We start from the raw sequence: 25,631 nt of genomic DNA on the forward strand, positions 1-25,631 counted from the left end.
TCACTTTTAAGATCATGAAACAGGAGATATCTCAAGAGCCAAGAACACAAACAAGGTTTCTTCCAGCTCACCAGACTAATGGGAACTGCCAGAAGTATTAAAGGGTGAATTTCTTAGCCACAACACCATGAAATCATAGTATGGTGCATTTTTTACGCAAAGCACATTCGATGCATGTTGTAGCATAAAATCCTGACACCTCAAACGGAAATCAATAAAGTGCAGACGTTTTGAATTGGGTCAGGGGCCAACTTCATGGAGGGATGGAGTGATGACTCAAATGTGGCACAAAGTTAAAGAGGAGGATAAATAGAGAACCAAAGATAATACCAAATAAATTGAAGACATACAATGAACGTTAAACATGGTCAAAAGAGTACAGAACAGAGTACCCTCTGGATATGATAATAAAGCCTGAGCAGTAGTTTTGTTTGAAATGTTGTCAAGAATAATATTAGAACAGGGTTTCCACAGGTGTGTTTGATCTTCAAATGCACTGGTACTTGTAGCAGGGTTATATAACACATCTCTCAGTGCTAAAGACAGAAACCAGCAGTATTAGTTTAGAGCTGGATATAAATGAAGGATTGTGAAGCAATAACATCAGGATGATGGCTAAACCAGGGCTCTGATCCACTGTAGGCTTGTGCTTCAGCCTTGAAGTTTACACACACAGACATCCATACACTCACACTGACACATTCAAGCATAAAAAAAATGTTTTACCACATAAGCATAGTTTCTTATTCATATGTTCACCTAATTAAGGACTGAAAGACTTAATCACTAGGATAATATCCATAATGAGAGATGTGATAGATAATATTATCTAGAATTTAATGTAAAAAAGATTTTTACATAAAAGGCGAGAACATTCAGCATTATGTTAAATGTATTTTGTCAGCCATTTATCAATGGTCATATCAGCTCTTTTCTCTGGAGTAATAAAGACTATGTCACCAGACACCATCTGCAACATAGAAAATGAAAATAAAACATTATTTTGTTTAAAACATTTGTAATACATTTCCCATGTTTAATACTATCTTGATAAAGGTAAAAACCATTTTGAAAATAAAGCCCTGATTCAGACAGTTTTTTTTTTTTAATTGTCTATTCCCTGAGAGAATTAAACCACATGGGCCTTTATTTTTACCCTTATGTAACATACCAACCAGACTTCAACAAATCCAAACAACTATCACTTTTAAAGCCCCCTAAGCTCTTTGTCTGGCCTACAAAATTATTATGTCCTTTTCTTGGTTCTTCTTCTTCATCATAAACTTTAGAGGTTTATGTTATATTTTGACCAGTGTGCAAGGTGAATTGTGAAGTATAAAAATCAATTAAGATAATTTAACCTGCAAGATGTTTGGAGCAACAAAAGCCAGAAGTGTCACATTTTGGTTTGTTTACACTATTGTTTAAAAGTTTGTGGATGGTAAGATTTAAAAATATATATATTTTTTTGATAGTGTCTTCTGCTCATTTGATCAAAAATGCAATTTAAAATAAATGTTTTCTATTTTATTACATTTTAGAATGTTATTTATTTATGTGTGTCACACACCTGGACTCATTTTGTGTGTTTTTGCCCCTGTGACCCAGTTTCTGTCTTCCGTGTTCGGTTTGATTAGTTCCCAGGTGTGCCTATTCTATTTCCCCATGTGTTCCATGTCCCAGTTAATTTAGTCATGCCATCCACCTGTGTTTCCCCAATTATCCCTTCTATAAAAGCCTTGTCCTTTCAGTTCTGTTTTGTCGGGTCTACTCGTCTAAATGTCAACTTGTCTACTTGTCACCTGTTACTTGCCACTTGCCTCTTGCCACCTGTTATTTACGACTTACCTTGTTTATGTTTTATTTAATAAATCCTTGTTTCGTTTATCCCTCGGCTCCGTGTTCCTTCCAGCAGCATAAGCCGTGACAGAAGACCCGACCTGAAAAAGTTAAAAACTGCGTGTTTTCCCTCCGTTTTGTTTTCCGTTTTTTTTCACAGTCATTTTTCTTTCCGTAGTGTTTCATGGATCCCCTCTATCGCCCCGAATACCTCCTCCTCCTGCTGGAGCAGGAGGGACTGTCTCTCGAGGACCATACCAGACGGTTTCTCTGGCTAGCTAATGCCACCAGCTACCCGGACCACACGCTCTGCACCTTTTATCACGCCAGCCTGAACCCTAGGTGCAGAGCGTTGTCGCCCGAAGATGGTCCTCGGGAGGATTTCGCCGCATTTATAGAGTGGAATCTGGTGAGAAATGGGTCCCCTCTCACGGTCGGCCCAATGGAGGATCTCGCCAGGTCCACTCTGGACCCAGAGCCCAGCCTACAATCTCCCCACGGTACGAGGCATAAGCCCGAGCCCACCTGTTCCCCCGTTAAGCCCAGGACGGGCTCCTGTTCCCCCGTTAAGCCCAGGACGGGCTCCTGATCTTCCGTTAAGCCCAGGACGGGCTCCTGATCCTCCTTTAAGCCCAGGACGGGCTCCTGATCCTCCTTTAAGCCCAGGACGGGCTCCTGATCCCCCGTTAAGCCGAGGACGGTCTCCTGAACCCCCATTAAGCCAAGGACGGGCTCCTGAACCCCCGTTAAGCCCAGGACGGGCTCCTGATCCTCCGTTAAGCCCAGGACGGGCTCCTGATCCTCCTGTAAGCCCAGGATGGGCTCCTGATCCTCTGTTAAGCCCAGGAAGGGCTCCTGATTCCCCGTTAAGCCCAGGACGGGCTCCTGTTCCCCCGTTAAGCCCAGGACGGGCTCCTGATCCTCCGTTAAGCCCAGGACGGGCTCCTGATCCTCCGTTAAGCCCAGGACGGGCTCCTGATCCTCCGTTAAGCCCAGGAAGGGCTCCAGCCCCAGAGCTTACTCCAATGCCTGCTCCTCCAAAATTCCCACCCACCCACCCACTCCTGCCTCCTCCTCCGCTGTCGTCTGGCTGCCCCTCTGCTCGCCCTCAGCCTACCATCATTGTGGTGCGAGCTCAGCGGGACCGCCATCCTCCAGCGACGCCTTGGTCGGCGTCTCCCTCACCTCCGCCTCCAGCCTCTGAGGCCTGGACTCCGCCTCGGCCCGTTGACCCGTCGGCTCCACCATGGCTCCTAGCTCCTTCCTCTCCGCCGTGGCCCGGCAGTCCGCAAACTCTGCCTGGCTCCCTCGTCCCTCCGGCTCCGCCTTGGTCTGGCGTCGTCCATCCTATGCCTCGGGACTCCACTCCTCCGGCTTCGCCTCATCCCTCCGTCCCTCCGGCTCCGTCAGGCTCCTTCATCCCCTCGGCTACACCTCAGTCCTCGGTCACTCTGGCCTCACCGCGGCCTTCCGGATCCTCATCGCCGCGTCAGTCACCAGAGCCATCTGTTCCGCCTAGGACCTCCGGCTCCTCCCCGTCACCCTGGCTCTTCGGCTCTCCGTCTCCGCCTCGGGCTCCTCCTCCACTTGCTCCGTTGCCGTGGGTCGAGTCCCTGGAGTCAGTGACCATTCCTCCTCCATGGCTCCTTCCACCGTCGGCCCCACCTTGGGCCGTTATGGCTGTGGCCTGGGTCCTGCTGGGTACCTCCTGCTTCACATCCTTCCTGTCTCCTCCCTGGCTCCTCCCTCCATCATCTCCTCCCTGGCTCCTTCCTCTGTAGTCCCTGTCTGCTGGCCCCCTCCTGGGAGGCTGTCCTCCACCGGAACCTCCTCCCAAGTTCCCACCCTCGCCTCCCTTTGTTGTTTCTACGGTGCGAGGACGCACCTACCGGGAGGGGGGAGTACTGTCACACACCTGGACTCATTTTGTGTGTTTTTGCCCCTGTGACCCAGTTTCTGTCTTCCGTGTTCGGTTTGATTAGTTCCCAGGTGTGCCTATTCTATTTCCCCATGTGTTCCATGTCCCAGTTAATTTAGTCATGCCATCCACCTGTGTTTCCCCAATTATCCCTTCTATAAAAGCCTTGTCCTTTCAGTTCTGTTTTGTCGGGTCTACTCGTCTAAATGTCAACTTGTCTACTTGTCACCTGTTACTTGCCACTTGCCTCTTGCCACCTGTTATTTACGACTTACCTTGTTTATGTTTTATTTAATAAATCCTTGTTTCGTTTATCCCTCGGCTCCGTGTTCCTTCCAGCAGCATAAGCCGTGACAATGTGATGGCAACTATTACTCCATTCTTCAGTGTCACATGATCCTTCAGAAATCTTTCTAATATGCTAATTTTATGGGGTTTTTTTTTTTTCATTATTCTTTGAAAGTCTTTTCTAATGTCTTAGTGGTTTGTTTGTTATAGTTTACATAACAGTCGGTTTTGGTTGCCAAATGATTGAGTCGTACTTCCACTCGATTTCATATAGCTTCTGTACTCAGTCTGAGATAGCGACCTATCTCCCAGTTTCCCTCCGGCCTCAAAACAGCCGGCCGGAACAGGGCAGGCTGAGAGCAGAGTGTTTGTTCTACATTTTGAATGGAGGTGATGTTGGTGAAATTGGGACACGACTATTGTCTTGTTTAAATTTTAAGAGCATGCTATTTATAAGTCTGATTAACTGAATTCTGGAGACCAATAGTTTTTATCTATTGTCCACTACACTGAGACCCTTCATTTTGTAGTTAAGTGAGTCATATCGATATGCATATCCTTTTTGTAAATGCTTATGCAAGCCTGAGCAAGTATGTCAGAGTCACAATAACTGTAATGCCATTTTAGACTTTATTTAAAATGTAGCTGCTTCAAACTACCATTATATTTACAAAACAGTCAGGGTATAATACAATAATAGAATACAAACAGGACATTTATTATTATTATTATTATTCACTGTGCATCCATTTCTCTCTCTATATTGATTTGCTTCCCCTAAAGCAATTGCAAAATCATACTCACTTAATAAAAAAATAAAATGACATCATCTACAGGACATACAGTAGCATACTAGGTTACTACTATGTACAGTGCCTTAGAGCATCAGAGTGATTTACAAAATCACCAGTAGTCTCCAGCTCTCACAGTGAATTGTAGGTTCTAGGTATCTTAATAGTAATCATAATTGACATTGGCCCCGTGTCTGTAGGAACTGGGGTCCTGTTGGCTCATAGGTGCATTCTCATCATGATGATGCTGCCGGCCCTGGTCATTTGATCTGGCCTGGTCCATCCAATAGGAGAGATCAGTCTCAAGTCTCTGAAAGTACATAACGGTGAAATGAGAGAGGATATATGGCGCTGTATGGAAAAGGATTAAGGATACATTTGGGTTCTTTGTTATTTTTTTATATTATTATTATTATTATTATTATTTGCACAGACACAACAGGGAATGATGGAAAAATTAATGGGGAAACAGAGTGAATGAATTCAATGCACATTGCAGACCAGACTCTAACTCACTTTCACAAGTGTCACAACGAATCATGTCAGGAACTTGATGAAATGTATTGATGAAAGAAATTGAAAATATTACTAATATAACAATAATCAAAATTACATGTCACCCAAAAATGAAAATTCACAGTAAATTCTTTCATCATTTACTCATCTAACCCATCTGACCTTTTTTTCTTGCATGGGACACAAAAAGAGAAATACAAGTACTGGTAAATACTGTATATGTGGATACAACAATAAAGTTAGGCCACGGTTCAATTAACCACAGTTTTTGGTTTCAGTTTTCAGATCAGACTTGCTGTGATTTGTGATGATTTGTGATTTGCTATTTAATATGATTTTAAGAACAACAATAATAATAAAAATCACCTGTACACTTATTTACAGGTGTGTCTGCTTCAAATTTCTTTTGAGAGAAGAATTATTTTTCCTATATATATATATATATATATATATATATATATATATATATATATATATATATTTTGTCACGATCATTAGTTGGAGTGCCCATGATCTTCAGTAAAGGGCACTCCACTCAGGACTCAGGACTCATTCAAGAACTCCATTTCCCATCCTGCCTCATTCCTGGTACTGATTGCACACAAACACCTGCATCTGCACTCACACCTGCACCTCATTTCAGCTAATACACACACACATATAAGCAGCACACTCACTCCACCAGTTTGCGAAGTCTTGTTTAGCCTGTCTAACATTTCAGAGTGTTTCTCCCTGTGTTTGTCATTCCCATGTTTGATCTTTGGACTGTGTACTCCGACTCTGATTCTCTGCTGCCTGCCCCGATCTCTGCTTGTTTCTGGTTTTGACTTTGGTTATCCCTGACACACCTGACGCCACTCCTGATTTCTGCCTGTTTGACCATTCTTAAATAAAGCTCTGCATTTGGATCTGAATGACTCTGACTCTCCTCCGTAACAGAAGACTTCGCCACTCAGGATCCAACAGCTTTATGAATATATCCAGGCCAGCCATGAATCCAGCAGCAAAAATGATTGGTCTCTGTCAAGGTGAGCGGTCTATTGAGGATTATGTGTTGGACTTTATTGAACTGGCCCATTTCACATCTATGGACGAGATGTGCCTCATGATATTTTTCAGAGGAGGCCTAGCTGAATCACTGCAATAGATAATGCCACTGCACAATCCAAACCGGACACTAGAGTTTTATAAAGATCTGGCACTCCAACTAAGTGGCTCTGAATTTACTGTGGGTGTTGTGGATGAGGAACATCGTAGCCCTGCAGTATCTCCCACTCCAGAGTGTCGTCACATCATGGCCACCATTCCAGAGTCTCATCACGACATGGCCGCCATTCCAGAGTCTGCTTTCGTCATGCCTGTCAAGCCGACGCCCCAGCACAAGAGGGCCGGCACCACTGCACAAGAGGGCCGCCAGCTTGGCGCCTCTGCACAAGATGGTCGCCAGCTCCATCGACTTTCGAGAGTCCAGTCAGGTCCCCTTTGACTTCCCAGAGTCAAGTCAGATCCCCGTTGATCTAGTCGCTGTTGATTTCCCAGAGTTTAGTCAGGTCACCGCTGACCCCCAAGAGTCAAGCAAAACAACAGTTAAACTTCATGAGTCCAGTCAGGTCCCTGTTGATCTGGTCCCTGTTGATTTCCCAGAGTTTAGTCAGGTCACCGCTGACCGTCCAGGGTCAGGTCAAGTCACAGTTGATCTTCATGAGCCAAGTCAAGTCCCCTATGATCTTCATGAGCCAAGTCAAGTCCCCTATGTTCTTCATGAGCCAAGTCAAGTCACCTATGTTCTTCATGAGCCAAGTCAAGTCACCAATGTTCTTCATGAGCCAAGTCAAGTCACCACACGTCTACCAGAGCCTCGCCACGTCTCAGCCGAACTTCCAGAACTCTCATCCTATCCTGTCATGGCCATCGAGGCAATCCACCAAGTCACCGCCCGCCCTGTCACGGCCACGGTTTCCAGCTACCATCTCATCACAGCCACAGAGGCCGCTATGAACCTGTTTATGTTCTCTGTTTCAGTCCCACCTGAGCAGACTTGCTCTCCTGTGCCATCGACTCCGCTGTGGTCGTCCTCTGCTCCGCCCTGGCTCCCACGCCACCTGCTCAGCCTTGTTGGGCCCCTGTTCCTGAGTTAAGCCCATGGCCATGAAGGGCGCCTGTTTCCGATGTCAGGTCCAGGAAGGGCTCCTGATCTCCATGTAAGGCCCAGGAAGGGCTCCAGCTCCAGCAGCACACTCACTCCACCAGTTTGCGAAGTCTTGTTTAGCCTGTCTAACATTTCCGAGCGTTTCTCCCTGTGTTTGTCATTCCCGCGTTTGATCTTTGGACTGTGTACTCCGACTCTGATTCTCTGCTGCCTGCCCCGATCTCTGCTTGTTTCTGGTTTTGACTCTGGTTATCCCTGACACACCTGACGCCACTCCTGATTTCTGCCTGTTTGACCATTCTTAAAAAAAGCTCTGCATTTGTATCCGAACGACTCTGACTCTCCTCCCGTAACATATATTAACCAATATTTGGTTAAAATAAAAATTAAATTAAATTGTAAATTTTTCAAAGATGTTCAGTGAATTTACACATGGATTTGTCTGTTCAGATCGATGTGTAAAAAATGTCAGACAGGCTGAATGAAAATGCTAATTCAAGTTCTGACAGTATAGGTAGAGCTGCACTTGGTACGGAGAAGAAAGGGAGTAAAACCATCATTACATGTTTTCAGACAAGCTGTCAGATTTTAGTAATCACTATGGTGTTTATCAAACAACAAGAGTAAAGTGACAAGAAAGTCAGTGTCATGAGAAATCAGGGTCTCCATTAGGAACCCATGCAATTCTGACTTACAATTTGCATATGTCTACTTTAAATTTTGAAATATTATTTTTCCTATATTTACTCAAAATAGGGTGGTGTGAGCATTATGGAGCACTATAAACACATGCAATGCATGTTTCATTCATACAGAAAGCCAGAAGCCACTTGTGCGCAGAATTGCCGAGTCAGGGAAGATCTCTCAGTTTTTAAGTTTCGTTATAAGTAATTAAAAATCACTTAATACATGAAATTTCTTGAAAAAAATAAAAATGTCATTTTTGTGCTTTTAGAATAACTATTAACTGATAGTTGACCTGATTTCAAGCGAGAACCCATTTTCTCACAACGGCAGTTTTATAGCCTTCCTCTTCTATTCACAGTCACGTTGCAAAATAGACTGTTCGTGAGTGCCTCCAAGTTGTAGTTTTACGTAACCGCAGCTGTACTAAGCATGTGACTAGAAATGCAAATCTTATTGGTTGGTTATCTTTACTTGCAGTGCAGTAGAAAAGAGACTAGAACACCTCTTCGTTTGTTTACCTGGTATTTTGTAAATTAAAATACCATCAAATACATCAAATTAAAATGTTTATCACACCAAACATCCGTTTTGGTTTGAACAGACCTTTTAAAATGAAAAAAGTCAAATGTATTGTACATACACACAAGAGCAGCTGTGTCCAGCAGTTGAACTAGTGTTATGATATGCATCAATAGTCTGCTGCACAGCAATAATCACACAGTGAAATCTTAGAAGCATTCTAGATTAGCTGAGCCAAGACATTTACTTGTCCTCTCTATAACTATATCTAGGCTCAGATTCATTTGATTTTGCTGATAACTACTTGATATTCAACGGTTATATCAAAATGTAATTCAGTGTGAATTTTCAGTGCACTTAAAAATAAAATTATGAAGCAGACTGCATGATAACACAGTCAATGTGAGTGCAAATGCACTTTTTGGATATGTTAGATATGGATATTACATATAGTAATTAACAGTTTGTATGTTTACTGTTTTACTCACTGCCTCATCGTAGCCCAAGTACATGAACTGCTGGATCCACTGCTGGACATCAGGACGGCTCCGGTCCCACACATTTCTCTTAGACCTGTGAAAAACTGACAGAAACTCTTTAGCCTTGGACTGCGACACTGCGATCTGTCCTTTAGGCTTGGCCTCCAGCTCCTTTGCTGTGGAAAAAAACAGGAAAAAATCAAAGCCAGAGTCAGATATTATATGCTCATATATGATTAGATGCTTCCTATCTAATGCAAAACTAGATTTACTATTCCAATAGACCAGGAGAGTTTAAAAGAGCAGGCCCCAGATCAGTGTAAAAGAGAAACATGTGCTTTAGCACAGAGGATGATAAGAGCCTAAAGGGACAGGACCGCTGCCCAATTATCTCGCTCTGATGATGACACACAGAGACTCTGACCTGATCTACAGCCCAGAGCTTCCACACTTCCGTGTTATAAATATCAGCAATGTCTTTCGCTTATAATCATACATGTTATCTTCCCTTGGAACACATCAGCCATCAAACTTTGTCAGCTTTGGAGGTCAGAAGCTGATGGGGAATTCAGGACCAGTGTGAAGAACTTATGGAGGAAAATATGGAGGGCATCAGGCTATAATTAAAGGATTTATAGTAAATGACTAAACTATTGGCATAATGGGAAGGATAGGTGATTATGTGGAAAATGGACTGGTAGAAAGAGAGCTATAAACCATAGATCACTGAAATCTAATATATATATATATATATATATATATATATATATAGAAGGCAGACATAAGGCAAAAGGGCAAACAAGTGCTAAGCATCTCTCGGGGAACTCCTTCAAGACTGTTGGAAGACCATTTCAGGTGACTACCTCTTGAAGCTCATCAAGAGAATGTCAAGAGTGTGCAAAGCAGTAATCAAAGCAAAAGGTGGCTACTTTGAAGAATCTAGAATATGACATATTTTCTGTTGTTTCACACTTTTTTGTTATATATATAATTCCATATATAATTCCACATGTGTTAATTCATAGTTTTGATGCCTTCAGTGTGAATCTACAATTTTCATAGTCATGAAAATGAAGAAAACTCTTTGAATGAGAAGGTGTGTCCAAACTTTTGGTCTGTACTATATATATATATGGTCATATAATTTGAATATCATCAAATCATCAAAAGGTTTATTTACTTCACTAATTCCATTCAAAACATGTATATTATATTCATTCATTACACAAAGACTGATTTATTTAAAATGTTTATTTCTTTTAATGTTGATGGTTATAACTGACAACTAAGGAAAATCTCAAATTCAGTATCTCAGAAAATTGGAATATTGTGAAAAGGCTCAATATTGAAGACACTTGGTGCCACACTCTAATCTGCACATTAACAGAGATGTGAAAGGAAGGAAAAGATGTGGTAGAAATAAAGTGTACAATCAATAGGGATAACTGCACCCTGGAGAGGATTGTGAAACAAAACCCATTCAAAAATGTGGGGGACATTCACAAAGAGTAGACTGCAGCTAGAGTCAGTGCTTCAAGAACCACTACGCACAGACGTATGCAAGACATGGGTTCCAGCTGTCGCATGGGGGAAGAGAGGAGAGGCACACAGTCCATGTTGCAATTGACTAGCAAACTCACCTGACCTTAACCCCATAAAAAATCTATGGGGTATTGTGAAGAGGAAGTTATGATATGCCAGACCCAACTATGCAGAAGAGTTGAAGGCCACTATCAAAGCAACCTGGGCTCTCATAACACCTGAGCAGTGCCACAGACTGATCGACTCCATGACACGCCGCATTGCTGCAGTAATTCAGGCAAAAGTAGCCCCAACTAAGTATTGAGTGCTGTACATGCTCATACTTTTCATTTTCATACTTTTCAGTTGGCCAAGATTTCTAAAAATCCTTTCTTTGTATTGGTCTTAAGTAATATTCAAATTTTCAGAGATACAGAATTTGGGATTTTCCTTAGTTGTCCGTTATAATCATCAAAATGTAAAGAAATAAACATTTGAAATACATCAGTCTGTGTGTTATGAATTAATATAATATACAAGTTTCACTTTTTGAACGGAATTAGCTAAATAAATCAGCTTTTTGATGATATTCTAATTATATGACCAGCACCTTTATATATATATATATATATATATATATATATATATATTGAGGCTGACATCATCTCACCATATTGTTTCATTAGGATCCTCTGTAGTCTACTCCCAGATGAACCACCTAAAATAATCAAACAGACACAGTTAACCACAATATTCATATCAGTTGTGAACACCCACATGGGAATTATAGTTGACTGAAAATTACTGCATTTTCCCCCATATTTTTCTTATTTTTATGCTTTAAAACAGTCTCTTTGTCAGAACAATGTAGATTTTAGAGAAAGGCTACACAGGTTGTGGGATGGTCCCAGTTGCTTACAGACAAATCCAACCCTCATAAATGAAGCATTGAAATGTTCAAACGTGGCCCACAATGATTAATTAGCCTATATCTTCTGAAGTCCAAACTTCAGGACACTTAGACACACCCCTGGTATAGACAGAAGGAAATCCTGAGGATGCAGGCCAAATTATGTCACATTTTACCTACAGGGGGCACTACAAAAAAACTTTCACGTCCTAATGTTATCAAGCAGGACTTGAATCAGAACTCAAAAGCCAGTACATTCTTTTTTGACTGGACATTCATGAAACTTAATTCATAAGTTGTCTATAAGATGCTGTGTCTCTACATAGACATGACTGAAACAATCTCATATCAGAAATGTATGTAATGTAATGCAAGGAGTCTTATGTCTACATCAAAGATATGCAACTAATAAGTTTACATTTGCCAACAAAACAACTATATGTACTGTACTTTTTTTTTGTTTTTTTTTGTTTTTTCCTGCTTGCACATATACCTTAACTGCAGCTTGTTGCTATTGTAGTGTTTCTGGTTGTGTTGATTATAATTAGAAAAAAATATATATGTTTTTGCAAAACAATTTTAAAACTAAGCGCATATTCTAAATAATACACTTTAAGACAGGTTATTTTGTGCACAGTGAAATGTTGTTGGAAATGTAAATACAAATTTGTTTTAAAAATAAATTGTTCAACACTAAAATGCAAAGCAATTCATCCTTATTTGTCCTGTATAAATTAAACTAATGATAACGAATAATGAAGAGTTAAAAGTTAAACACCACAGAGTTTCAGGCTTTTACGTATTATGTCACACTTCATAAAACCTTTTTTCAAGGCTTGTAAGTTCACTAAACACTCATTAACTAATGAAGCCACTTTAATGTGTGGTGTCTGAAAGCCCCAAAATGGTATGGAAATCTTTAAATGGCATACCTGAGGGTGAGCAGAGAGACAGGATGCTTATGAGAAGGACGGCTTGTACACAGAGGCTGTGGAGAGACATGCTGTTGTTCTATCAGTTGGTGCTGCACTGTGCTGGGAAAGGATTTGGTCAGGGATGAGATGAACGATGAGGTGCCATCCTGGACTAACAGGCAAACATTCCTACAGGCGACCTGTTAGCGCTTGTGGAGGAATGTGTACAGGAGGCCAGCAGAAACCCCCTACCCCTACAAATACCACAGTGTGTGTGATGTTTGAAGTGTGCTTTATGTGGTTTGGTTGTTTCAGGGTCTCAGGGTTTTAGTTAAATTAAGTTTTGATCAGCTTTTTAAATTAAAAAGTATTTTCATCATAAAGTTAGTATGTCAACACCTTCTTGCTAAAAGAACAATTATCATAAGCAGTAAACAGCATTATTTATTAATATCAGGAATATTCAGCAATCACTGACTGGTTTCTAAACTGACATTGCCCAGTCACAGCAAACAGACTGAATATTGAATATTTTATTTATGCTCTGATTTTAGTAATCCTATTTTATGCTCATTTTTATTTACAGTTTTCCTAGAGGGTATATCTTAAGACATAAGCAGCAAAACAACTTGGGAGGGAAAGAGATGTTTTCTCCTGATGTAATAAACATCTTTCTTTTTCTTTCTAACTCAATTTCCTGCCGCAGCTTTGAAGTGTCTGCATGCTGTAGGACATCAGCGAAGACCTATGGCTATTTCACATGGTTCTTGAGTTCTGAAACTAAAAGTAAAAAATGAAACATTTTGATCACAAATAAATAATAATAGTAATAATAAATGCTGAACTAACTCTTGACAAGTGTCAGAACCAGAGTTCTCATGTCAAACATTGCACCAGATGCTAGTCATTTAATGCAGTTAGTGGAACTCACAGAAGATTTCCATTCTTTATCAAATTAATCTTCTGATCTTTATTTTAATGTCAGACATATGGATGAGAGTTAAAAGCTCTATCCTTTACTTCGAAGCATCAAAGTAACTAACGCACAATAAATAAACCTCGGCATATTCTAGTACATGCATTTTTTATATTTCAAACATTAACCTGGATTATTCATGAAGTTGTTCATGATACCTAATGCATTAAAAGAATAGTTCACTCCAAAATGAAAATTTACTGAAAATGTACCCTTACGTCTTCCAAGATTAAGTTTGCTTTTTTCATCAGAACAGATTTGGAGAATTTTTGTATTGAATCACTTGCTCACCAATGGATCATCTGCAGTGAATGGGTGCCGTCAGAATGAGAATCCAGACAGATGATAAATACATCACTATAAACCACAAGTAATCCACACGGCTCCAGTCCATCAATTAATGTCATGTGAAGTGATAAGTTAAGTGTTTATAAAAAACAAATCCATAATTACGCTATTTTAAAGATTAGTGTGTTTGCAATAAACAAATTCACCCATGCCTGTGCATTTTGACGTGAGAGGACAACAGGTGGTGGACTGCCGGAGGCTTATTTTTGGATATGGACTGATATTTTGGCCAGAAGCAAAGTTGTAAAGTTAACTATTGTCAGTGGATTGAACCGTATTGTTACCACAAAATCAATGAATATCCAAACAACCCAAAATACATTTAGAAACACCGAAGCACTTGTTTTTATATGTGTTTATATTTCTTTGTATTTTCTGAAATCTTACACTCATGACAGTAAACAATACACATCATAGTACTGGAGTGATTTTGCTGCAGTCAAACACATAAGGGCCGTGTTCCTGCATGTACTGTACTTGTCCTGAGGGGGATGTTGTTGTTCTCTGTGTGTAGCGTACATTCATGATGTTATATTTGATTTATTTTGCAGCAAGTAAAAATCCAGAGTGTACATTTATTTTAAAGAAGAACCAGGAGAAGTAACTATTTTGTGAAAGCAATAAAAGACAGTTTGTGAGCAAGACACTTTTACCGGGTTTTGGATGCTGTTACATAAGTGGTTTTACATAACTTTTAACAAAAAAATACAAAATAAAACAAACCTTTCTCAAGATATTTTGGCCTGGCTCAAATCAAGTTAAGCTAAATAATAAAGACTGTTTGTCTCTTTTTCCAAGAGCTGTGTTATAATGAAAGGGGCAAATAGCCTTTACAACACAGACTCCAACTCAGATGGCTTTATTCTTCTGGAGCGGGAGGGTCATAACCCAGGCGGCTGGCGGAAGGGAAGTGAGCCCAGAAGGTTCTGGCCAATTCCTCAATCTTGTCATAGCCAGCGTGAGAACGCAGCTCTTCAATCCAGGCGAAAAAATCTGAGGATGTCAGGGCCCAGTTAGGAACACTCCTTTTTTCCCTTGATTCAGCTATAAGCCAAAAAAAAATAAAAATAAAATAAAAATGAATAAAATAAAAACCCCAGGACAGATTTAAGAAAAGATCCTTACACTGAACATCAATATTCAGTTTTAAAGTAAATCATGCAGTTTAGTATTGGGTACAATGAGGTAAAAGGTATTCCAACTTTCCAAAAATAAATAATTAAATAAATAAAAATAAAAAAATAAATATCTCAGCACTTTTTTTTTTCAATGATCATATTTTAGGACATTGTAGGACCCCATTGCACTATACAGGACACAAGTGAAATTTATAAAGATTATTTAAAACTCACCTTGGTTTTCCACTGCCTCTGGAAGGATTTCAAACAGAGGGACATTTAATATATAATTAATTGAATATAAAAACGTATAGATGTAAAGACAGTATAGATGCAACTCTTTCAAGGCTAGAAACCAATAAATGCGAATGAGATGTAAATACTAAGTAATGTGTAAAGCTTGAATAGAATGGGGCACATCTGGTAGGAAAGTGGACAGTAGCTGCATGACTTTTTAAATTACAGCACTGATCTTAATTTAAGTATTATTCATTCTGTTATTCATGCCCTGCTTCTGAAGAAAAAGCAAATAAGTCATTTTATTCTAAAAACTGAATATTTAAACTAAATGATATCTACATAGAGAGTAGTGGTTCATGTTTATATACAGTGCTTAGAGTGCTTCTGAAGGTCTTGATTTAATACCAAGGATATCACATTATTCATAAGCTTCCATTCAGGGCTGGAGTGGGGTTCAAATTCAGCCCTGGACAAATCGCATCCACCCCGCAAATTCCCCTGTGAATGTTTTGCCAAATTATATCGGGCCTTAAATTGATATAGGGCCTTTTTCTTTTCCAAAACTTTTACTATTTTACAGTTTTTACTGTATTTTTAATTAATGAGGGCTTGGTAAACATGAGATGATAATATGTACATAAATATTCCCACCGACCCCAAACATTTGAAAGGTAAGGCACATGCCCAAATTGTCAGCTTTTCTTACCTGTGAGACAGAGCAGTCCAAGCCAAAGCAAACACAGGAAGAGTGAGAAACACAGACGAAACATGGTCACCCACTGAAAGTAACACAGCAACAGACTCAATATAAGCCTCTAAATTCATTTTTCTCCCCATTTTGAAACTTCAAAAAGATTCAAACATAAAGCACTTAAGAAAAAGAGAGAGAGAGAGAAAAAAAAGATTGTATTAAAGGAACTAAAGAAGTAAATCTTGCATCATTTGTCTGCTTAAGATTACCTGCAGCAGCTATTCCTGGAGACTGTAGTGTGTAACGGTGCTCAGAGCTTTAAGAACACCAACTCAGGGCTGGAATGGTCTTGTTTACCCTTCACATGGACCTTTCATATGTCATACCCTTCATTTCTTTGCTCACTTACTCTGTACCTCTTTGTGTACATGGGATTCTCACACTTCTCTCCACAGCTGAAAGAATCCCTTGTTAAAGTGGATTCTGTGTGAATATTCACAGACTTAAGAGATCGCATAGATGCCTTTTTTCATGGTTTCCATCTCGCTTTAATAGAATAAAATGTTGTCTGTATTTGTGTCAGTTTCAAAGAAACATTTCATGTTTCCAAACTAACACATCGTAAGACATTCCAGGACAGATTTGTATACTGTACATATCTGTTGTAAATTAATTTTTGCGTTGCACTTAAAAAGTCTACTGAAAAATGTATGAAAAATGTATGAAAAAGTAATGCTCTTAAAAAAATTAATCACTTAGGGAAAAAAAAACAGGGCCGATATTTTGATCAAGAATTGTTTAATATACTGTAGCTGTGTGTGTTTTAATGCATTTCCCTATTAGTGAGAGACAAAAAACAGAATAAAAGTGCATGGCTATGTATCTGATATATAACAGTCATTGCTCCACTCCGAACCATTCAGCTATATCTCTGATGGATTTATTTTGTTTTTGAAGCCTAACAATTGTCTGGTTCACTTGCATGGGGAGCTTCTTTGACCACATGGGGTGGGTTCACAACAATAGCTTCCAAATGCAAATGGCACACATAGAATCAATTCCAGAACTTTTACCTGCTTAATTGATGTAGAAATAGTGAGGGTATAGCCCACACCAGTCTATGAAACAGCTTTCGAGTCCAATTACTTAAGGTCCCTTGAAAAAGGTGGAAGGGGGTACATATTAAAAAGCTGTAATTGCTTAAAACCTTTCCTCCAATTTTGATGAGAATACCCTCAAATTAAAGCTCAGAGTGTACACTTTAAGCCCATATTATATAACTGTAACTTGAATATGTTTTGGTCAACAGCTAAAATAATAAAAATTGTGCCTGTGTCCAAATATATATGGACCTAACTGTATATAAACATACAATGATGAACAAAAATATTGGCACCCCTGGATTTCTCCCAGAAAAATGTTGCAATTAATGTTTGGGTATCCTCATGTTTATTTCTTTATTTTATTGCATTGGAATAACAACAACAAAAAAAAAAAAACACTGAGAGAAAAACAAACAAACAAATCTGAGACATTATACACACAACTCCAAAAAATGGACTGGACAAAATTATTGGCACCTTATCAGAAATCTGAGACATTATACACACAACTCCAAAAAATGGACTGGACAAAATTATTGGCACCTTATCAGAATTTTCAGAAATAATTGTATTTCAAGCAAGTGATGCTCCTTTAATTTGTAATTAAACTCATCTGTAGCAATTCATAGGTGTTGGCAATAAAGAAATCACACTTGCAACCAGTTAAAATGTTGAAAAGTTGACTCAACCTTTGTGTTGTGTCTCTGAGTAAAAGGAAAAAGAAGAAGAGTAAAGAATTGTCTAAAGATTTGAGAACCAAAATTATGGAAAGCATGGACAGTCTCAAGGCCATCTCCAGTCTCAAGTCCATCTCCAGACATCTTAATGTTCCTGTGTCCACTGTGCACAACATTGTCAAGAAGTTTACAGCCTATGACACTGTAGCTAATATCCCTGGACGTGGATGAAAGAAAATTTGATGAAAGATTGCAATTAAGAATTGTTTAAAGAGTGAATAAACAACTTCCAAACAAATGAAAAGGGACGCTATGGTAGGAGACCCTGAAGGACCCCGCTGCAGACATAGAAAGATAAAAAAGCCAGATTGGAGTTTGCCAAAACCTACCCGAGGAAGCCAAAATCTATTTGTGGGAATGTCCTGTGGACAGATGAGACTAAAATAGAAATTTTTGGTAAAGCACATCATTCTACTATCTTCAGAAAATGAAATGAGGCCTTCAAAGAAATGATCACTGTCCCAACAGTCAAACATTGTGGAAGTTCACTGATATTTTGGGGTTGTTTTGCTGCCTCAGTCACTGTATTTCTGACCCAGTGTCAGAAAGCTGGGTCACTGTCAGAATTCATGGGTCTTACAGTAGAACAACCCAAAGCATGTTTCAAAAAGCACCCAAAAATGGTTTAAGACAAAGCACTAGAGAGTTCTGAAGTGGCCAGCAATGAGTCCAGATCTAAATCCCATGGAGCACCTGTGGAGTGATCTCAGAACAGCAGTTGAGAGAAGAAACCCTTTAAATTTGAAAGACCTGGAGCAGTTAACAAAAGAACAGTGGTCCAAAATTCCAGTAGAGAGCAGTAAGAAACTCACTGATGGTTACAGGAAGTGATTGATTTCCATTACTTTTTTAAAAGGGTGCACCACCAAATATTAAATTGAGGGTGTCAATAATTTTGTCCAATCCATTTTTTGGAGTTCTGTGTAGAATGTCTTTTTTATTTTATTTATTTTGTGTGTGTGTGTGTGTTGTTCCAATACAAACAAAATAAATAAACATGAGATTATCAAAGCATATAATTGCAATGTCACGCTAGCATTTTTATATTAGAGGTCCCTGGCGTGGCAGAGTCTGATTGGACATTGCAAAATGTTGCCAACCTCTGATGAACTTGTTATTGACTAATGTATCCCACAGTGCAACAAACCTGACCTGACTTACCATTTAAAGTGTTACATATCCAAATTAAAATCACCTGCGAACATCTACTGTGACTCATTTATTAATTGACCTGCCAAAAGTTAACATTTTCCACTGCAAAAAGTCAAATCATTGTCTCTATTTCTGAGATAACTATACCTTTTCTTCTTATTTATTTTTCTATCTTTATATATATATATATATATATATATATATATATATATATATATATATATATATTTTTTTTTTTTTTTTTTTTTCCCAGCAAGGATGCATTAAATTGATCAAACACGACAGTAAAGACATTTATAACATTATGAAAGATCTCTATTTCAAATAAATACTGTTCTTTTGAACTTTCTATTCATCAAAGAATTCAGGAAAGTTCCTACAAAAAATTATCAACAAGAAATAAGAAATATTATTTTCTTAAATACCAAATCAGCATATTAGAATGTTTTTTAAATAGTATTTTTACAGTATTTTACACTTATATGGCTTTTTTTTTTTTTTTTATAAATGCAGCCCTGGTGAGCATAAGATTTTAAAAACATTACTGACCCCAAACTTTTGAACTGTAGTTTTACCAAGACACAATAAAAAGCACACAACTTAGACATTACTCTTGCAAAATGTTTAATTAAAAGTATTTCAACTTTTTGCACAGCTATCATGTGGAGCTCACGACTACATTGTCCTTCTCCGCAGCTTATTTCTCACATTAAATAAACATGACTTTAAATAACAATGCTCAGTGACATTCAGACGTACCATACTTTCACAAAAGCCCGGAAACTAAAAGCTGAACGGACTCATTTGTAATTACACCAAACCATTCTTTTCGAATGGTGCCCTTTAGACACGTTAACTCTAACAGTTTTGCTGTAATATGGAGGTCTATGCCAACACTTTAATGCGGATGCAGATGTGTGAATCTGAATGAGAATGATAAAGGATATATTAGATAAACAGTGTTTGAATGTAAATGTGGCACATTTGGTTAAGCATCTACAAAACATTCATCTCATAAGACCCTCCCATTGGCATTTCTCAGTTCATCCGGCAGGGGGCGACAAGTACCTGTCACCAACTCTATTTTTGGCAACTCCCATGCATATACAGTTTACTGTAATTCCTCTGAGTCTGCATTATTGCGCTTGCCCTGTAACGACTGTATCAGTCTAAGTCTGGATCAGATGAAGGCTGCATCTGTTGGCTTTCTTGCGTCTCGATGTCGGCTAAGTGTGAACAGAAAATGAGCTATCATCAAGGCAATGGGCAAGTGCTTCAGTTATCACTTGAAAAGGCGATATTAATTAAGGGTGAACCACTCCAGGTGAAAAGAAGAGCTAAAGTAACAGAGCCACAGGGACAGAAAGGAGTACTCAGCGGAAACAACATCCTATGATTTTCCTGTGGGTTGGTATTCAGTAGGTTCCCTGTTTGCTGGTGAGAAATAAGCGGTAATTAGGAGTTGCAGATCACTTGGCTCAGTGTGAGGTCAGATCTGGTCAGGTCCAGTCATGTCTGGTTGTAAGGCTCATTTGTGTGTGGAAGGTCACTGGAGGGGTTTGATAAGGTAAAGTTTCTCTCCATGTTCGCTAGTGAAGATGGGAGCTTTCTTGTAGTGCTCTAACAGTTCATCCATTGTATTGAAGCGGCGTTGACCGATACAGTAGACTCCATTTGACAGCTGCACTTTGAAGTGTTTGTTCTTCCCGACTGCTTTCAGAGACACTGAGAAATCACTCGGCTAGAGAGAAGGCAAGAGAAAGAAGCAGAATTGCCATTTAGTGAATTTCAGCCTACAGATGGCGCCATAAACCCTAGATTCATGACGCCTCCACAGCATTGCACTTTTTTGACATCTTCCTTATTTAACACAGCTGAATTAACTCTGATTGACTTGAGCTGGATGTATGCAATTAAGGAAAGCATCCCAAATATACAGCAGCAGTTTGAAAACTACTGCGCTAGATTGAAAAGCATGTTCATTTCAATGTGACACGTGTCCACGATACAGAAATGCATTAAACTTTTAACGCGTCAAGCTTTTAAAAATGTACTCTTTGCAATTATGCTGGTTTCATATGGTTTTGAAAAACTTTAAACAAAAAAAGTTTAAACATTTTCCTAAAAGAGTTAATATTTTGCAATGTACACACCACAATCATTTTTTTTCATTTGCAAATGTTAAAATATACTTTTGACAAACATCGTACATTTATAAAAAATAAACTTTTGGGTCATACCACATGACATTTTACAACAAACTAATTTTGACTTAAAGTATCTGATATTTTAATTTGACCACAAAATTATGTCTAAGGTCTAATAAATGAAATATAAATAAAACAATAAGAATAAATGACTAAAATCCAGGCAATTTTGTCTTTTAAACTCTTTTAACTGTGAAGTGACCATTAATTTGGCACAAAAGAAACCAGGGGACTGACTTTATTGCATCGGAGATGCCACATTGCTCACAAATGATTGGTCCAATTTCAGTTCCTGGTTGCTTGAAAGCCCTTAAGCAAAGAAATCCCTCAGTTATAAGGTTAAGGGAACCCTTAGTGAAACTTGGGATGCAAGAAAAAATGTAAAGTCAACTTAAAGAACCTTAAGTGTTCACTTAAGAAATTATATTGCATTGACCGAAATTAAGAAATATATCATGATATAAATTTTGGCCATATCGTCCAGCCCTAGGTCACCATACTTGGCCACACTTCACTACACATACAGTACAAACCAAAAGTTTGGACACACCTTCTCATTCAAAGAGTTTTCTTTATTTTCATGACTATGAAAATTGTAGAATCACACTGAAGGCATCAAAGCTATGAAGTAACACATGTGGAATTATATACATAACAAAAAAGTGTGAAACAACTGAAAATATGTCATATTGTAGGTTCTTCAAAGTAGCCACCTTCTGCTTTGATTACTGCTTTGCACACTCTTGGTATTCTCTTGATGAGCTTCAAGAGGTAGTCACCTGAAATGGTTTTCACTTCACAGGTGTGTCCTGTCAGGTTTAATAAGTGTGATTTCTTGCCTTATAAATGTCAGTTGTGTTGTGCAGAAGTCAGGTGGATACACAGCTGATAGTCCTACTGAATAGACTGTTAGAATTTGTATTATGGCAAAAAAAAGCAGCTAAGTACAGGAAAACGAGTGGCCATCATTACTTTAAGAAATGAAGGTCAGTCAGTCCAAAAAATTGGGAAAACTTTGAAAGTGTCCCCAAGTGCAGTCACAAAAACTATCAATCGCTACAAAGAAACTGGCTCACATGCGGACCGCCCAAGGAAAGGAAGACCAAGAGCCACCTCTGCTGCGGAGGATAAGTTCATCCGAGTCACCAGCCTCAGAAATAGCAGGTTAACAGCAGCTCAGATTAGAGACCAGGTCAATGGCACACGGAGTTCTAGCAGCAGACACATCTCTTGAACAACTGTTAAGAGGAGACCGTGTGAATCAGGCCTTCATGGTAGAATATCTGCTAGGAAACCACTGCTAAAGAAAGGCAACAAGCAGAAGAGACTTGTTTGGGCTAAAGAACACAAGGAATGGACCTTAGACCAGTAGAAATCTGTGCTTTGGTCTGATGAGTCCAAATTTGAGATCTTTGGTTCCAACCACCATGTCTTTGTGCGATGCAGAAAAGAACGGATGGACTCTACATGCCTGGTTCCCACTGTGAAGCATGGAGGAGGAGGTGTGATGGTGTGGGGGTGCTTTGCTGGTGAGACTGTTGGGGATTTATTCAAAATTGAAGGCATACTGAACCAGCATGGCTACCACAGAATCTTGCAGCGGCATGCTATTCCATCCAGTTTGCGTTTAGTTGGACCATCATTTATTTTTCAATAGGACAATGACCCCAAACACACCTCCAGGCTGTGTAAGGGCTATTTGACCAAGAAGGAGAGTGATGGGGTGCTGCGCCAGATGACCTGGCCTCCACACTCCACAGTCACCGGACCTGAACCCAATCGAGATGGTTTGGGGTGAGCTGGACAGCAGACAGAAGGCAAAAGGGCCAACAAGTGCTAAGCATCTCTCGGGGAACTCCTTCAAGACTGTTGGAAGACCATTTCAGGTGACTACCTCTTGAAGCTCATCAAGAGAATACCAAGAGTGTGCAAAGCAGTAATCAAAGCAGAAGGTGGCTACTTTGAAGAACCTACAATATGACATTTTACGTTGTTTCACACTTTTTTTGTTATGTATATAATTCCACATGTGTTAATTCATAGTTTTGATGCCTTCAGTGTGAATCTACAATTTTCATAGTCATGAAAATAAAGAAAACTCTTTTAATGAGAAGGTGTGTCCAAACTTTTGGTCTGTATTATATAAATCATATAAATGGTAAACAAGTGCTAGTGCTTTGTTTACGGTTTGTAATCCGCAGTCGTAGTTCTGCCACCTGATGATATAAACCATTATTTCCTCTCAAGCTCAACAAGAATGTACTGGCTGTTGGCTGTAGACTTGGCGGTGTGTTCATGCGCAACTTTTTGGTCGTCACTATTTTTTGATGTTGGCTTGATGTGTCAGCCTTTATATTTATATTATATTTAGCTTCGTGTCATTAATTTTTTTTTAATACTTTTAGTTACCAATAATAACCCTGCAAATGACATCATGAACACAAATAACTGCACAACACTCGAGTGACTATTCACAGCTACAGAAAGCTCTGCATTTTGATTAGATCCAGATAAATACTTGACTCACAGAGGACTCGCTGTCTCGCACCAGGAAGTCTCCCACCACCCCCCTCTCATTCAGTGCACACTCAGCCTGGTGCCGTGTCACGTTGTCATAGTACCAGTCCTTTCCGGCGAATTTCCCCATGTGGGAGGGTCCCGTGTAGCTGTCCTGTTGGGAATGGGGACCCAAGGCTAATGGACCATCATTGAGCACAACCACATAGTTCTTTGGCACCAGACCCACCTGCCCACGGCGGTTCTTACACCTCCACCATTCTGGGTCATTCTCTGGCTTCTCCAGCACCTCCATCATCTCACCCTTCTCAAAGTTCAGCTCCTCCTCAGTGACGGAACTGAAGGGGTAAAGCGCTTGAACAGTGTGAAGGACTCTGGGGCCCTGGCCATTACTGAGGCCCAGCCGTGATGAGAAGAAAGCGGGGAGGTCAGCTGACATGTCCTCCACCTCCTCCTCCTCCTGGACATAGTTGGAAGGGAACCAGCCCACCTGACCGTTATAGCTGCCCCTCCACCAGCCGTCACTGCATTTCTCCATCACCATCAGCCGGGCTCCCTTCACCAGGCTGAGCTCATCCTCCCGCTCTGCATTGTAGGCAAACTTCACCACCACTGGACTGTTCATATCATATATTCGATCTGCTCCACCCCCATTAGACGAGTACTCATCTGTGCTGGGTGTTGGAGAGGCTTCCCGTGTGCTCGTCTTGCGTTTCGTTTTTCCCAGGCCTGAGAACAAGAAAGAGAGATAATTAGACATCAGACACAGTTAATATGTAAAACGCAAGCCTCTGAGCTCTGCTAATTAGAAGTAGAGAATAAAAAGGGCAGGGACATTGATTAACGCTGTAAAATCATCAATACTAATCATTTCTTGCTGAAAGAAGATGTGAAATCATTACTGCAGCCCACCACATTTCCTCTCGTTGTCCTCTATCTATCTTTTTCACATTCTTAAACTCATCCATCACATCTCTAGTTGCTGCCAACCATAAAGAAAATTGTATTTATCCCTGAATATTTTCTGTACAGGTCTTTTGGTTCAGATAGTGTTGGTGTAACCAATGCATGTGTGTAACTTCATTGAAAACTTCCGGTTTATATTTATTGTTGCTTTTGATAATAAAGTCTCTTCTTTCAAATTCGGTCCCTTTCTTTTCAGGAAATTTCATTTTGGTGCTCTTTGATGTAGTGCAACAGATCACTGTATAAACACCTCAGCTCAAACGTCAGCACGAGCATCCCTTCCTCTTTAGCTACTTGTTTTAACATGATTTAACATCTCATGCTTCACGTAATCCCTCAATCAGTGTTTCAACCAGGAAAAGACATCAATAAAACCGCTTATAAACAAAATGTCACATAGCATTTCAGGAAAGTCATCAGTGTCCACAGCTCATTAGTTCGCTATAAATGAAGTGCAGAGAAGAGCATTTTGTGAAATACTAGACTATATACTTTTAAAGTTTCAAAAACTGCATGATGTTTTAAATTTTTTAAATCTGAGTGTTGATTATTATAATTAAATATAAACAGTAATTGAATGTATGTTTGGGCTCTGTTGTTAATTGTAATTTTATAGTAACATAGAGGTAGATTTTTATATAAATAATTTAATTTATTTAAAGAGAGCAATCTGTTCAGCGGTTTTCCCCCCTGCTGTACCGAAAATGTACAGAACCATGACATCAAAATCAAGGTATCTCAAATAATTGATCATATTTATTAATAACAAGGCGGCTTTTATTTGATCAAAATACAGTAAAACCAGTAATACCGTGAAATATTATTGCAAATTTTAATAGCTATTTATATTTTTTATATATTTATTTATTTTTCTGTGATCATGAAGCTGAATTTTCAATAGCCATTACTCAAGTCTTCAGTGTCACACGATCCTTCAGAAATCATTCCAACACTCTGATTTGGTGCTCAGGAAACATTTCTTTTTATTATAAAAAGTGAAAATAGCTATGCTGGATCAAAAAAATGTGGAAAACAGATTTTAAAA

At 39.4% G+C, this 25,631-nt stretch overlaps 3 protein-coding genes across 3 annotated transcripts in view; all 3 read right to left on the reverse strand.

The window, feature by feature from the left end:
• Window positions 1-4,661: 4,661 nt before the first annotated feature.
• LOC132152019 (augurin-B-like) lies at window positions 4,662-12,703 on the reverse strand. Its single transcript, XM_059560642.1, has 4 exons — window positions 12,550-12,703; window positions 11,378-11,425; window positions 9,196-9,362; window positions 4,662-5,146 (listed from the first exon to the last, which is right to left on the reverse strand). The coding sequence occupies exons 1-4, from the start codon at window positions 12,617-12,619 to the stop codon at window positions 4,997-4,999; spliced, it is 435 nt and encodes a 144-aa protein (XP_059416625.1). The 5' UTR covers window positions 12,620-12,703; the 3' UTR covers window positions 4,662-4,996.
• Window positions 12,704-14,595: 1,892 nt separating this feature from the next.
• LOC132152020 (otospiralin-like) lies at window positions 14,596-15,989 on the reverse strand. Its single transcript, XM_059560644.1, has 3 exons — window positions 15,920-15,989; window positions 15,208-15,225; window positions 14,596-14,899 (listed from the first exon to the last, which is right to left on the reverse strand). The coding sequence occupies exons 1-3, from the start codon at window positions 15,981-15,983 to the stop codon at window positions 14,715-14,717; spliced, it is 267 nt and encodes an 88-aa protein (XP_059416627.1). The 5' UTR covers window positions 15,984-15,989; the 3' UTR covers window positions 14,596-14,714.
• A 3,815-nt stretch (window positions 15,990-19,804) lies between these two features.
• LOC132152021 (cytoplasmic protein NCK2-like) overlaps window positions 19,805-25,631 on the reverse strand; it is a 67,606-nt gene continuing 61,779 nt past the window's right edge. The window contains exons 3-4 of the mRNA XM_059560645.1: window positions 23,631-24,349; window positions 19,805-20,637 (exon numbers count right to left, since the gene is read on the reverse strand). Of these exons, the coding sequence (XP_059416628.1) occupies window positions 20,443-20,637; window positions 23,631-24,349 (914 nt within the window). The 3' untranslated portion in view covers window positions 19,805-20,442. The remainder of the gene's footprint in view (window positions 20,638-23,630; window positions 24,350-25,631) is intronic.

The sequence above is a fragment of the Carassius carassius genome, chromosome 10, assembly GCF_963082965.1.
Source record: "Carassius carassius chromosome 10, fCarCar2.1, whole genome shotgun sequence".
Taxonomy (NCBI): domain Eukaryota; kingdom Metazoa; phylum Chordata; class Actinopteri; order Cypriniformes; family Cyprinidae; genus Carassius; species Carassius carassius.

Coding starts and splice junctions, on each gene's coding strand:
- LOC132152019 (XM_059560642.1), bottom strand. CDS start 12,619: ATGTCTCTCCACAGCCTCTGTGTACAAGCCGTCCTTCTCATAAGCATC. Junction 9,363..11,377: donor GATCCTAATGAAACAATATG/GTGAGATGATGT, acceptor TTTTTTCCACAG/CAAAGGAGCTGGAGGCCAAG. Junction 5,147..9,195: donor ACTTGGGCTACGATGAGGCA/GTGAGTAAAACA, acceptor ATGTACTTTCAG/AGACTTGAGACTGATCTCTC.
- LOC132152020 (XM_059560644.1), bottom strand. CDS start 15,983: ATGTTTCGTCTGTGTTTCTCACTCTTCCTGTGTTTGCTTTGGCTTGGA.